At 37.0% G+C, this 15,866-nt stretch overlaps 1 protein-coding gene across 5 annotated transcripts in view; it reads right to left on the bottom strand.

The window, feature by feature from the left end:
* The window catches only part of WDFY3 (WD repeat and FYVE domain containing 3), a 242,775-nt gene that overhangs the window by 61,204 nt on the left and 165,705 nt on the right, over positions 1-15,866 (bottom strand). For 4 of the 5 annotated variants that reach the window (XM_032498818.1, XM_032498840.1, XM_032498850.1 and 1 more), the window contains 7 exons: positions 13,716-13,836; positions 13,276-13,493; positions 9,625-9,860; positions 8,288-8,422; positions 5,948-6,127; positions 4,364-4,597; positions 26-125 (listed from right to left, as the gene is read on the bottom strand). In XM_032498818.1, the coding sequence (XP_032354709.1) occupies positions 26-125; positions 4,364-4,597; positions 5,948-6,127; positions 8,288-8,422; positions 9,625-9,860; positions 13,276-13,493; positions 13,716-13,836 (1,224 nt within the window). The remainder of the gene's footprint in view (positions 1-25; positions 126-4,363; positions 4,598-5,947; positions 6,128-8,287; positions 8,423-9,624; positions 9,861-13,275; positions 13,494-13,715; positions 13,837-15,866) is intronic. The other variant, XM_032498836.1, reaches the window with a different exon arrangement.

Below are 15,866 nucleotides of genomic sequence, written 5' to 3'. Positions count from 1 at the left end.
AAGTGAAAATAAAACAGAGTGTTACCCAGTAAGACATCAGCTGCAAGCAAATGGTCCATCACACTATCCAAAATGTAAGTCTGAAATTCCTTCTGCTGAGTTCTTGTAGATCTTTCAGGGGAAGCCTAGTCAATAAAATTCAGAATTAGAAACAGAACCAACCAACCAAAGGCTCAACTACAGTTACATTACCATAGTTACATAATTATATAAAACAAACCTGCTGGTAAGTAATAAAATATGTCACGAGAGACAGAATGTATACTTATATGCTCTTATTTCTCTGACCACAGATTAAAAAACAATTGAAGTGGCAGAGGAGGGTACAGCTCAGTGGTAGAGCACGTGCTTAGTACGCAATGGTTCAACCCCCAGTACCTTCATTTAATAAACAAACAAACAAAGAAACCTAATTCTCCCCCCCAAGAATAAAAGCTTAAAGAAATAATTTTTTTTAATGGAAGCAAAGGTGAAACACCTTGTTTCGAATCCATTCCTCTAAAAATAGTATTCTAAATACTTAAAGTATTTAATAAATATTCGATATCTATGATTATACTTCACTTCCAAAAGAGATCTGGCAGTTTCTAATAAGATACAGGTAAAATAATTAACCATAAAGCCATTTAAACAAACTCTAAAACTCAGGAATCTAGTAACCAAGACGGTGAAGTCAATGGGGAGGGGAGTATTTATATCAAAAAGTTAATTAAGCACAAAATTTAGCTTTGAGCATCCTAGGGTCAAGAAGGAGCGAAAAAAAGATAGTATGATTTACAAAGCTTTTTATTATCTATAAAAGGGAGCACACTAGATAGTCAGCAATGTTTTCCTAAAACTGTTCTGAGAAGAATGTTCACTGTGGGTTTTTATAAAGTGGACGACAAACCACTCTATAGGTAGACCTTTGATGATGGTTTTATACAGTACAAAGATGATTTTTCAAATTATCTTGAATAAAAGCTCAGGGCACAAAGATAAACTACAGCCCAGGGTGGCTTTCACTCTGACATGAATGGGGAGGTCTTTGAGAAGATGGCTGGGGTAGAAAGCAGTGAACTGCTCAACTACAGAAAAATGCCTATGGCGTCAGACAAGCACACGCTCCAAGGCAGCCTCCTTAGTTTCATTATCCTTCCCTCCTTCTGCAGATACAAATACTTTTTGATCTGCTCTCATATACTTCCCTTCCGCTGCCACAATGGTATTCCTGTGCAGCAAGCTCATTTGGCCCGCCCCCCATGCCTGCTGGTGACAGCGAGGACACTGGTGAAGGGGAGCTGCGAGAGGCCCTGGATGCCCCTGTATGAGCCAACACCGGCCACGTAACTTTCTGAGCAAGTCTTATGTGCCAGGCTCTGTGTTATGAATCTTAAGCATATTATCTTATCTAATTCTCCTAACAGTCCTCAGAGATAGGTTCTATTTTTACAGCATTTTAGAGATAGTCAAACTGATGGGGTGAAGGGAACTGAGCTTGGCTGAGGTCATAGCCATAAACAACACACGTTTAATCTCTCAAAAGAGTTTTGCTGGGAGATTTACACATATTTAACTCTCATAACAATCATGCAGGGGTGACAGTATATAGTCTCATTCTCCAGAGAATGAACTTAGCTCAGTGAGATGAAAATGTTTATATAATAAACAGCAGGGCCAGATTCGAACCAGGTCCTTCTCACTCCAAAACCCATGATTTTTCTATGACACTCCATGGCCTTCCTTGTATTTGGCCTCAGAGTCCCACTCAAACCAGTTTATCTGAATGGGAATCTTCTACTTCTATAGATTGCTAATGAAGATAATTTCACACACTCTTTTCTAGATATAATCACGTAAATACATACTCTTACGATGAAATCCCAGCAACCGTAAAACTGAAAATAACCTGGCGTGAGCATATCAGACTGAAAGTCAGTTGGTTCAAACCCCTTTCCCTGCAGTAGTAAATGGTACATATATAGGGTAATTCTTTTCTTGAATTTCTTCAAGAAAATTTCTTCACTCGCAATCCTATGCTTGTAATTTATTTTTTTACATTATAGGAATACATGGAGAGCAACAGTATTTCCACTAAATTTTTTCTGTGTGTGTATTGGATCTGAAATTTCCCTAAGCATTTATTTCTAGAAGTAAATTTAAATCTCTGTTATTAGATGGTATCATATTTTCCTGTCTGGGAATTGCCCAGGGGTGTAGTTATAGTCAAATGATTAAAAAGTACTTTAAGAACACACCATGGCACTGTGCTAATTTTGTGAGAGATGAAAGGACACAGGAAAGCTGGTCCCTAAGTTAAGAACTTAATCATCTATTTGAGGGGTTCAGTCTTGACGTTCTCTTGTTCTCTCTCCTACCACCTAGTCCCTCGTACGCAATTCCACTGTAAAGCAAATTAAGTGTCCACAACGAGCATGTTACCTCAAGGTTAACGCATGTCGTATCAAACCTTCCCTACTGAAAAATACAGAAAACCTAAATAAAAGACAACTGTATCGTTCACCCATAGCCAGTTAATTAGCTATTAAGATTCCTACGAGATGGAAAATGTCATTCCTGGGAACATGCATTTACGCCATTTCTTCTACACATGTGTACTTTATTTTTTGTTTCAGCTATGCTTTCTACACACATCCATTCTGAATTTTATTCTCTTATTTTCTGATAACCACTTTATTTTGTATAGAGTGCTTCAAATTCTTCCCTGATGTGCTGGGATACGAGCCATCTCTCTTCTTACCTGTAACATGTCCAAAGGGGACAAGCTCTCACTGGCACATGCTTTTAAATTCTACCACAGGGATTACAGATGAAAAAGACTATTTTTTCTGCCAGTTTTAAACACTGTGGTCCTGTTTAATTTAATTAAACAGGAAACTGCATAGCATGACTAATAACTAAAATACATTAGTGATTTCTTTTAATTGACCAAACTGAGGTATTTTCATATGACCAAGACAAAACATCTGCTGCGGTTTTAAGGTTTCAAATGAAAAGTTAACTGTTTTAGCCACTAGAGGGAGCAGAGAAAGTGCAGGTTCAGCTGTCAACCGGCTGAGCAGCCCAGAGGAAGCTCCTCAGACAGACATGTAGTTGGTCTCCTGCACTGACTGAGTCTTTCATAAAACATTATTTTCACAACTCTGGCACGGGCCACTTGACCCTATTTATATGACTTGACCAGAAGAATGAACATATAGGAAGCTATTATACATTAGATTCCCTTCTGTGATCTTTTATTTTCTCAAGACCTTTCTAGGTGAACATGTGGTTTTCAGGGATGGCCAATTTCTGGAGTCAGCAGTGTGGCCACTTAGGGTTTGCTTTCTGACGCATCAGCTGACTCTCTTCTCTTATCAAGAGAGAATGAGCAAGAGCAATGGACTAAATGTTTTGGTCCCTTCAAAATTCCTAAGTTAAGCCCTAACCCTCAATGTGATGGTATTAAGGGATGGAACTCTCCCAGGGATCAAAAGGTTTAGATGAGGCCATGAGGGTAGAGCCCCGTGGGGGGATTCATGCCCTTAAAGAAGTGGAAGAAACACCAGAGCTCTTTCTCTGCCACATGAGAGCAGGGGCAGCCATCTGCAGGCCAGGAAGGGGGCCTGCCCTCACCAGGACCTGACCAAGCTGACATCAGACTTTAGTCTCCAGGGCCGTGGGAAGTAACTGCTATCAAAGCCACCCAGTCCATGGTAATCTGTCACAGTAGCCTGAGCTAAGACACCAAGCAACCTACAAGTTTGCTGCCTTGTAAAATTCAGCAACTGCATATTGAGCACCTACTATGTGCAACGCACCATGTCTCAAGCCGCACAGGATACTAACAGCAATAGTACCATAAGTGGTACATAAGAGGGGCTGGAGGAAGGAGTCATAAGCTGAGGGGACGATGCTGCTGTAAGTGATGAGGGAAGGAGTTGGCACACTATGGCCTGTGGGCCAAATCCAGCCTACACCTGTTTTATCAGAACTCGGCCACACTCACTCGTTTATGTAGTCTCTGTGGCCACTTGCTAGCTACAAGGGCAGAGTGGGGTAGCTGTGAGGGACTGTATGGCCACGAAGTTTAACATGTTTACTATCCGACCTTTCACAGAAGACTTTGTCAATTCCTGGTCTAGGGAAAGGGTAATAAAGGACTGCATTAAGGATATGCCAAGGGGAGTAGAAAGAAGAGAAACGAATCAATAGGGTATTTGGGATAAAAAAATTCCCACAGCCCATAATATATATGTTCTGCCTTTACAACCCAAAAGAATTAGAAATCTGAAAGATACCTGACATAAAACCTGCTTGGTCATTAATAGTCTCATTATAAAAACCATGCAAAAGAGATGTAACTGCATTTCTTTGTCATTACCTCCAAGAGAAGGTCAATCAGTGGAGTCTGCTTGCTGGCAGGGGTAAGGCAGAGGTTGTCTATGATTAAGACCCGCATGAAGTCAAAAACGAACTTTTTAGCCGGGTGATTGGTCAGGTACGTCTTGACGCCCACATTGCAGTACTCTGACTGGCTTCTGTTCATCCCTGTGTCTGCTGCAAAAGCTTTGAATTCTTCGGCTGGAGATCCAACTTCATCATCGAGATCAGTCACCTAATAAAGTCAAGTGGAAATATATGCTAGTCCTATTCGATTTTACTTGATATTTTTACCTCCATGTTTCCTAAAAACCAAATTGTAGCAGCAACAGTACCTTCCTTCAATATTTACCTCCTGCTAAGCTATTCAACACAACAGGCACTTTACTTCGCTTTACCTGAGCCCTCCTTGCAGGGTGGTAATTGGGCGCCGCGCATCATGATTACTCAACATGTTGTGCTTACTCTTCCTAATATTAAGCTACTGACTGGCCACTAATCATATAACTGCTTTGTGTTGAATTTTATCTCTGCTGTGGATAACTGCACTTGAAATAAATGAAGTGATAAAATGAGAATGACTAAATTTGCATATTTGAAACATACCTACTGAGAAGTCAAGCACCATAGAACTTCAGGTAAAGATCAGGCATAATGGTTATATCCAAGGGCTGATACATTTTTGCAGGTTGAAAAAAACCCAAATAAATAAATAAACAACAACAAAGCTAGTGCTAATTTTGAGCGAAGAGAAAAAGAAAGGACGAGAAGGTAGGTTACAAGATGCTGACAAGGAAAAAATATCAAGATATTACTAAAAGTCTGTTTTCACCAAAATTGTGGATTTTAAAATTATAACCAAGCTGCAGTGTTAAGGTCATGTGCTATTCTTGTCTTTCTCCTAAAAGTCCCCACAATTTTAGAAAAAGTATTTCACCTTTATACATGAAGAAAAATTAGCGTAAAGAAGGGACTTTATTCTAGGCTCTAGAATAAATGGTAGAGTGGAAGCATCATTAAATTCTGAAGTACTATGGAGGAAAAACTGTCTTTTGCATTTGTTTTAAAGGACAAAAGAAGTATACTATATATGATTATACTCTAATAACTTTCTATTCAGTTAGTGCAAAATATGAAAAATAACAATTGAACAAATACAGAAAGCTGAACAAAAGGGACAGGCACACATTTCATTTTTTATAAAGACATGCAATCCTGGAATTAATTTTTAAGGACTAAATCCAGGAGATGCTTAATTCCTGAGATGAATGAAGTGGAAATAAATTTGGTCTGACTAGAGTTCTGTAACCTAACTTCACATCCACATAGCTATCATCACATGTAACAAGAAAAGGATCAACAACTACTTGGAACAGGAAGTCACTAGCAGTAAATGAAAACAGGAAATGGAGTTCACTGCTATTTTAGGGGAACACAGAAGGCAGACACCAGATAATGATGCAAGAGGCGAAGCTGAAAGTTATGAAACTGTAACTTGGTCAGAAGCTTAAAAGACTGGCCAAAAAACAGTGTGTTAACCATTGGAGAAGATTCATCCCAGGTCTGATCTCCGCCCCCTTCCTACCATCTCTGAGTATGGGCGAATGTTGAAGGGGAAGACTGTGGCTGCCAGTGCGCACAGGAAGTCAGGGCTCATCCACATGGAGGCCAGGTCTGGGACGTTGTGATACAAGTATCTGAAGAATTGCATCAAGGTCACAGGATATTCTCGGAGCCAAGATCCCTCTTCTTCTGACTGCCAAGGCTGTCACGGGGACAAGAGAGGAAATAACACGTTAGAGACTGACACTGCTGAAAGTTACTACTCTTCTGAAACTGGATATACTGATGGTCCAGAACTCTCTTATAAACCACACACAGGCCAATAAATTGAGAAAAAAGCTAAAACAAAGTCAGTTCCCCTAGTGACTGACAGGAGTACTCACAGCTCAGTAACTGGAGTCAGTGGTTTTGATTATTCACCGTTATCAGCATGAGTATGGCTGTATGTGGCTGTATTACTGTCAGGGCTGCCCCATACTCCATTGTGCTGGAGAGTTAGGAGTAAGACAAAAATAGGGAAGTTGCTTCACCTTTCTGAGCCTCACATCGTCATATACAGAATGGTAAGAATAATGCTCTTAACCATTATGCAATTGTGATACTGTGATTTATAGTAAGAAATATATATTTAGTCTTTGTCCCACTCTAGGCACAGAGATTCTGAAACCTTTGGCGTTTCCTAAGTGATGAGTTGTAAATGTGTCTTTATGTTAATCGTAACAAGCTCCTTTCAACCACACTTGAGTTTATGTTGATCAGGCGACTTCTGAAAGGTGTCTAAGGATGGAGGCTGGCCAGGGGAACTGAGCATGTTACTAGAAGGTTGGAATTCGACCTAACCTGCTCCCCCACAACCTCCAGGGAGAAAGGAAGGGCTGGAGGTTGAGTTCGATCACCAACAACCAACGATTTAATCAAATATGTCCATATAATGAAGCCGTCATAAAAATCAAAAGCAAGGGTTCAGAGAGCTTCTGGATTGGTGAATACCTGGAAGCACTGAGAGAGTGGCAGGACAGAGAGAGCACGGAAGCTCCGTGTCCCTTCCACACTGCCCTAGGCATCTCCTCCATCTGGCTGCTCAGGACTTACATCCTTTTATAATAAACTAGTATGTAGAATGTTTGCCTGAGTCACGGGAGCCCCCGAATTATAACTGGTGAGTCAGAAGCACAGGTAACAACCTACCCTGGACTTGTCAGTGGGGGGCAGGGGGCACTCTTCTGGACTGAGCTCTTAACCCTTGGGACCTGATGCTATGTCCAGGTAGACAGTGTCAGAAATGAACTGAATTGTGGAACACCTAGCTGGTGTGGCAAAGCCTCCCACATACTTGGTGACCAGAAGAATCAGAAGTAAAGTAGTGCTGTAGTAGAATACTGAGTAAAGGAGACACACAGGAGTTATTTTTCCTTTAAAAGCATTACAACAATGATGATGATGATGACGATAAAAAAGTAACAAAAAAGAATATATTTAAACAATGCTTATCTCCTGATACTTGCCCAAAGAGTGGTTTTTTTTAACTTAGATTTTTAGAATTGTTTATGAATAAAAACCAAAACCAGAATCCCAAAGCATTCTAAATTAATACATTTAATAGCAATGTTCTTTTCTTAGATGGCGTAAGAATAGTTTCGACTAAAATCAGAATTGTCAGATACTTGTAATCCTAAGGGCTGAGTTAATAATCCCTCTTACAATGTGATCCTAAGTTGTGTAAACAAATAAAGTTATAATTCAGAGTAGTTTTGTAAAATAGACAGGAACATACATTTTGCCATTACTCTTTCAATTCTTCAAATCTAAGTGAGAAACAATTAGAACAGAAAACACATAAACAAATACAAAATAAAAGCTGCACTGGTAACTTTTTAAATCTCTAAGTGAAAGTGATTTTAAAAGTTCAAATAACATTATTATCAAATGACATACACTACAATACGTATTCATTATACACATGTATACACTGAAATATATAGTTTATAGCACTAATGGTATCAGTTAACACTTAGGAAGCACTTACAGTATACCAGGCACTTTTGTTATAAGTGCTTTGTGTATATACTAACTCCTAAATCCTCGCAACAGTCCTAAGAGATAAATTCTATTATCATCAGCATTTTATATGGAGGAAACTGAGGCACATGGAGTTTAGTATATATGAAGTACCAGAGTTAGGATCTGAACCAGCTCCTGAGTCCAGGGTCTTAACAATGGCACAGTCCATCCTTACATTAAAGGGAACAAAACAGAGAGGCTGACGTTTCAGGGACCATGTAGTAAATAGTTACGTTACCAAAGGACTTTCCTATTAAAAAAAAAAAAGTCCCACTGGGTACCAGTATCTCAGGAAACTCACTGAATTCAGCATGCTGCGGAGCATTCCCAGCAGTAAAAAAGCAGCTTCTGTACACACATTATGGATAGAAGAGACCACAGTTCCACTGGAGGCAGGAACTCCAAAGATAAATGTCCAAATGGAATCTAAATCAAACTGCAGAGGTGAAAGTGAATAAAGATTAGCCACTGTCCATTTTTTTTCAGTAGAGACCATCATAAATTCTAACAGTCTAAAATTTCTTTGAAATGAACTAGTTTTTTCCAAAGTGAGCCAAGCGCAAGAGACCTAGCACTCCTCTCTCCTATCTGTCTTTTAAAACTCATTTTTACATTTGTAAGAAAAAGCAAATATTGTGTATCATCCTATCTTAGGTATCTATGTTAAAAACATCATTTTCTACTTTTTTCTCTAAAGAAAGCAACCAAAAATAAAATACCTACTAATTAGCCAGGTGAAGTTAAAGAACTGATGATTTTAAGCAGGCTCTTTTCAAAAAGTATGTTGAACTTACTTTTTTTCCCCGCTCTCAGCAATGTTCTAATTCACTTTTAGACTACATACAGATTAAGATTTGACAAAGTAAAAATCATTTTGAGGAGATTTATTCATAGCAGTTTTATATAACACTTTATGACTATGGTGTCACACTTATTTTGAAAATTACATAACCAACTAAACTCTGCTAAGCATGAATCCGTATCTTGATTTAATGTAAGTGTACAGATTCAGTATTTTTATTTAAAAGGTTTTGTCAATTACTAGAGTTGATGTGAATAGTATTTTAGCATTTTTAAGGAAGTATAATTGAGTTTAAAACTGAATTTCTACGTCTTTGCAGTGTCATAAACATAAGCTAAATATAGATACCCACAACTGCCTTAGATTAGAAATCAGTTAAACTTTACTGTTTTCCTAACGTGGACACTGTCTATCATTAAGAACTTAAAAACATTTTTCTAGTCAGAACATCCACCAAGAATCCTTCCATACCCACCCAATTAATTTATGGTATGCACACTACTTCCTTCATTTTTAATTCCACAGAAATTAAATTATATTCCTATAAAATCACACTACTTGAAAGAATTCCTTAGATCACTGTTAAAATATCATCCAAAGTCTTCACACGTACATAATCACATAGAGTAACTATAAAAGAGAGAAAGACCACATCGGGACAAAGGACTTCTTTTTAGAAAATTTTTCTATGGTGTTTTCAGATTTTCCTGTCCCACATCAAGTTCCAAATGTGAGAAAGGGATGGTACCAGCTGGTTTCACTGTGAAGAACCCATTACCCTATGGTGACTTTTTGGCAAATGTAATGACACTTACACCCTACTAGATAATTCCTACCTGGCAACCCTGCTTACATCGGCTGCTGATGACAGGCACACTGACCTGCAGGTTCTCAGGCAGCTCACTAACTGGCTGCTGAAGAAACAATGCCATGAGGAGAAAATAGAGGGCAGGGACATTAGTGTGTTTAGGAAGGAATGACTGAAGAACCGGAAAGCCAGGAAAATGACAAGCATCCCGGTTAATCTCCCTGACCGTCGATCTCCCACCAGCACTCCTGCCCACGTTGAATCCTAAGAGGAAACACAACAATAAGGACACAGTTAGTAATCGATCACCAGACAACATTAACACAGAAAGGAGTCATTCAGTGTACGTGATATTTCCAGAACATTCACTTCAATACAGGCAATTAACTACTCAAACTGCTGAATTAATCTTTCAGTCAAAAGTTTTACTTAGTTGGGGCAGTCAGCTACAAGAGGTAATATAAACTCTACTCATTAAAAGAATGACCTCAAAAGAGCTCTAACATTTCCCTAAGAAGGATGTAAAACTCAAAACACAGCCAGAATTTGGGATGCTACAAAAATGTACCTTAAAAAATATGATTGCCGTAACATAGTTAATACACTTCCTTTGTCCTGAAAATCGTGATAAACTAATTGACGTTAAATGACCTACGACTTTAGAGACAAGACCATGAATAAAAAAAAATCTTTTCTCTCAGCATGATCTGCAATTCTGTTGGAGAGTCATGTGGCAGTGGGACAGCAAATCCGAGCCCACTGGGACTGTGGGTACATGTGGACACCCAAGGTCTGTCCCAGAACCACAGCTCTACCAGAAGATGATCACTGCTTACTGATGTGGCTTGTGGCACAGATGTTCTAGCAGTCCTGTTTCCCCTGTTACATAACTAATTTCGGGATACAACTCATTCAGTTCTTTTGCCACCCCAAACCTAGTACAGTGTTCAGCACAGAATGAATGTTGCCCAGAGTCTCAACGGAAAACTTTTGTGAAGAGCAACCAAGAGATGAATGATTGATTTTACTCTGAAGCAATTTATTTCAAATGAATAGTCACAGTTTTTTCCAATTTCTTTTTTCCAAGATGAAGTAACAAGTATATACTTGCTACTACTTAAAATAATTATAGAGAAATTTGTATCTAGGTGACTTTTTAAATAGTTCATCCTAACCAACTGCTCAGTGTGACACAAATTCATCTTCTGAAGTATGTTCGTCTAATTAACAACGAATTGTACGGTTACCAACCTCTTTCATGTATCATTTCATTTCTTAAACACAATGAACACGTGAGTTAGAAACTGGTATTATCCTTTTCATAACATGGAAAATATGTGATTTGTTCAAAGTCATAAAGTTAATGAGTGGTGGCACTAGGACTTTTATCTCTATTTCAGAGCCCATAACGTTATACTGCCTCCCTTGGCCTTCTTAATGACACTATCACATTTCTAAGAAACTGGCTCCATTAGGACACTGGGTGATTTTTTGTAGTAAATTCTAAATGAAATCATGAATATAAAAAAGTGTGAGCCTTAAGAAATCAAAGAACCAGTGGTATTTTATACATTAAATAAGAAAACAAATTCTGATTAAACTGTAGGTCCTAAATAAAAACCAATGCTAGCATTCATTCCTTCCCAAATTCTCATACGCTGTCTTCCCTCATAAATAATCTTACGGAATATCTAGTATGCTATTAGCAATTAAGCACTGATTTAGATTCAAGTTACAGCTATATGGAAGGTATTTTTATAAAGAAAAATTTGACAAAAACTAATAAATGTGACAAAAACATTAAAAAACATTAGGTTGTTCATCAGATCAAAGAGAAATAGAATCAAATGAGATGACATATAGCTGTAGACATGTATCTGTATAAATACCTATGTCTATACATATCAGATAGATATTCAGGGAAATTACATTAAATTGAATCCAATCTAAGTTAAACTCAAATACTTAGATTTCTCTCTTAGAACCAGAGCAGTACACGCAATTGACAAGCAGGTACCAATGAAGGACAGATAAATTCTGAGACATGAAGCCAGGTGCGTCAGATGTTAAAAGCACCTTTTCCGATATTACTGAAGTGATTAAAGGACAGGACTGTCAGTCAGAAGACAGATACTCAGACATATTCCTATTTGATGCAGGAACCTTACGCATTTAACAGTCTTACTTTTCTAATTAGAGAAATTAATCCTTAAATTTATATTTATTAGATTTATTTCCTTTAAAATATAACTTTTATACCAGAAAATATATACCTGTGTCTGGAATCCTGAAGGCAAATGAGATGACATTTGTTAAAGAATTCTGCAAACCACAATGTGCTAGTTAGGTGAAACAGGTATTACTGTGGCCTTCAAGAAGCAGCAGTGCTGTCACCTAGCATTTAAAATTCACATCATACAGAACTCACACTGAATTGTGCCTTTCATCGTCTATTCTCTTAATAGCTATTATTAAGGTCAATAAGCTAAATTTCTTGCTACCAAACTCTTCATAATAATAACATTTGTAAGGCTATATCTTTCCCACAGAATCAAAGCAAAATAGTGATCTATTTTCTAGATCATGAAAGTATCTTTAATGATGATTTAAAATGCATATTTTAAAGTAGACAATTTCCTTGAGAGAAATCATTTCACATACAGCCTCTTCAGACATTTTTCACATATGAAATAACAATAAAATAATCCTATGATGTAAGCTCTATCTTCCTACCATTTGCTCTAATATTTGATTGAGTAGCACAGGTTGACCCAGGTATTGATACTTTCACTTTTTTTTCTTTTAAAACAAATTACATATTAAATTCTTATCCCTAATTTTCCCATCTAACCAGGGTAAATAGTTATTCTTAATGCTTATTGTAAAATACAATTATATATGATTTTTAAAATATAATGTTACAAAGACAAATATACTTTTTAAATATTTTAAGAATTGAATGACTGTAATCAAAAAATTATCTTAAATACATATTTTCCAAAATAAGATCATTAATTTGAACAAAAATGTTCCAGTCCAAATGAATCTAACATAGGAAACTGTAATTTTCTAGTATTACTTAAATGCTCAGTTATGTTGAGAACAGCGTAGAGCTAGTGAGCAGAGAATAAGGAACTTTGGCTGAAACTTTGATAAACTTAAAATACTTAAGTGGCAATATAACATAACTGTTAAAAGCATGGGCTTTGGATGAGTGACTAGATTCAAATTTTGACACTTCCCAGCTGACAAGTGACAGGACCCATATGCCTTCACTTTCTTATCTGTAAAATGGATATGACAGTATTTATACCTCATAGAGTTATTGTGAAAATAAATTATTGTGAAAATGAAAAGTGCTTGTAACTGGCACAGAATAAACACTCAAAATATTGATTATTATTATTAATTCAATTCTGATAATTTATATTTACTCACAGATCAGAAAGGGAACTATACATCAAAAAGAAATCACAAAAAATTTACTTGAGTTTTTACATTTTAATATCTTGTCTCTGACTTCAGTTTGATTTGCAATTTAAAAAGCCAAATTTAAAATTTTTAATGCTTGTTATTCTATCATTAGTTAAAATTCATGACTCTTAATGGTTATAAGATAAACTGGAGACTATAAGCTTACATAAGATTTAAAAACAAAACAACACTATAGAATCCATACCTAATACAGTTCCGATCTTATTGGTTAAGACAGAATCTGTCTGTTCCAGCCACCCTCCACCACTGAGTCCTTCTTTAAACTTGATGAGAATAGACTGATTACTCAGCAGGACGACAAGAATCCTCATGGCTGCTGTAACTGTGGTGGAATGCAAGTGTTCTTCCATAAACATCATAATCCAGTCAAAACCCAATGTCTTGACTAGCTCTTCACAAGCTCTATTGAAAGACAGATGGGTTAAGCAATACAAAACAAAACATTAATTTCAAGGATTAGGATCTCAAATTAAAAAGAAAAAAAAAGGCTAGCTTTTGCTCCTGAGATACTATAAATTTCAGGGTTTAAAAAAAATCTAAAAGTCAGTGGAAATCTTTCTTCTGTCTACTATGAATTAACTAGTAATGGCAACTATTAGCATTAACTCTAAAGATTTTACTTACTGCAAATTAATGCTTGTCTTTTCTTTAGATGTGTAAACCAGTTTTAGTAAGATATCTAGAAGTCTGTTCCTCAAAAGTATAAGATTAGCAGACACAAGACCTCCAAACTCTTCTTCAGTTCCTACAATGAAAATAAACAAATTAAATTGCCCTGAAATGTAAACTAGGGTGAATTATCCAACCCTGTTTGAGAAATGTCACTGAAACATATCTTTCAGGAAACGTTTTCTCTAGGAGTACTTTCCACTAAAGTAAATGAGAAAAGGGGTTCATTCAACACTTCTCTTTGAAATCTTGAAATTTGCCCATTTACTTTCGATATTACTGAAACAAATGATAATAAAGGCTGTGAATCCTTTTTTCATATTAACATTCCCTTCCTCTGCCAATGGGAAAGCAATCAAACGAGATCACAGGAGCAAAACAACAATGCAAATCCTTAATTTCCACTTTCTTTTCGAAGGACATAGTTAAATTTTACAGATTTAAAAATGAAAAGAGGAAGCATAAACTATTCAATAATTACAATAATATAAAAGGAAAGTTAGAATTAAATAGCATAGATGGGAGGAAAAAGCACACAAATGCACAAGAGAACTTGGGAAAGAGAGAAAGACAGAAAGCGGATGGTACTGGAGGCACCCGGACTGGGATCAAAGGCACAGTGTTCCAGGCCCAGCTCTGCCACTGACAAGCTATGGTTAATAAGTCACAATCCACATGCTTTCTTTCTCTATTCTAGAACTGAAGCTCAGGCTAAAATTTAATTACCACGGTTACTTGTTTGGGCGAGAGACTATTTTTACCTTTAAATGTTACCTTTTAAAATGCTAATTCAGTGCTTCAAGCTCACCCAGGGGAACTCAAGACTCCCCCACCTCCTAACAGGCACAGGCTGGTCATTCACAAAGCACACTGTGCAACCTAAATTGACATGCGAATTATTTCCTTTCAATAAAATGACAATCCACACAGAAATTAAGATTCTCCTTAGTTTTGATGCCTAGTCTTTTCACTGTCAGTTATGCTTCCCATAATTTTCAAATATAGTTTAAAACAACGAACTCTGAAAGGAATTTCCAGGTTACCTTCTTCCCACTCAAACTGGTGCTTTACTCCACACTGCATTGCCCTTTCATGCTACTTATTTTATTTTGCATTAATTATATCACTGTTCAGCATTATTCAAACCATTTTTCTTCGTTGTAGGTGTAGCTTGAATACTATATGAACTACTTGACAGAAAAAACTATGGTTTTAATTTTTTGGGAACACCATGCTATACTGAATACAGTCCAGTCCATACAATTAGACAATAAAATGTCATACACCCCACAAGACCAGCAGTGTGCTTCTGATTTTCTCTATTCTTTCAAATGGCAATGAATTGATGAGAATACTCGTCTAACCAACTTGGCAGATCAAGAGAAAATTTTGCTAATTTATACTTTCCTACTATTGTGCTCCCGTCAAAAAGTTTTTTACAACACTAGTTGTAGTTACTGAATTCAATGGCCAGTAAGATATACGGGGACTAGAGAAATATTTTTCCTGTATCTTTTTTTGAACTTGAAATAAATATGTTATATATTTGCAAAGACTTTAATAGTACTTTCACTTTCTAATTCCTATTTACTTGGCTTATATTACTTCGGTACTTAGGAATAATCTTTGCATATGGCAGAATGACGTAGTGGTTAAAAGCTTAGAAAGTGGGTTGGACCAGCTGAGTTCAGTTGCAGTGGTGTGCTCTCAGGTAAGTTTCTCTTACTTAATCCTTCTGGGCTTCAGTTTCCTTACTTGTGTAAAATTGTGGAAACAGAACCTATTTTGTAGGGTTGTTTTAAGACTATATGGAGCACTTTAACAGTGCCTGGCAAATATTCAGCACTAAATAAGTGCTATCCATTGATTTGATCTTTATGCTTCTCATCCACTGCTAATTTGTGTCACCAAAGAAGTATTAACATTGTTCCAAATGAGTAGAAAGTTAAGTGGTCACCGGCCTTATGTTCTGCTCTATGATTTGCAAGGAGTCAGCCTCTCGAATTTCTCAGTTTCTCCTTCGAAAAACATAATTACACCACTTTCTCTTTTTATTCATGAAGCACCACAGAGGCCGTGCTCTGAATGACAGAGCCAACATAGAAG

The sequence above is a fragment of the Camelus ferus genome, chromosome 2 (genome assembly GCF_009834535.1).
Source record: "Camelus ferus isolate YT-003-E chromosome 2, BCGSAC_Cfer_1.0, whole genome shotgun sequence".
NCBI classification, from domain to species: domain Eukaryota; kingdom Metazoa; phylum Chordata; class Mammalia; order Artiodactyla; family Camelidae; genus Camelus; species Camelus ferus.
This window is presented reverse-complemented; position numbering and strand designations above follow the sequence as displayed.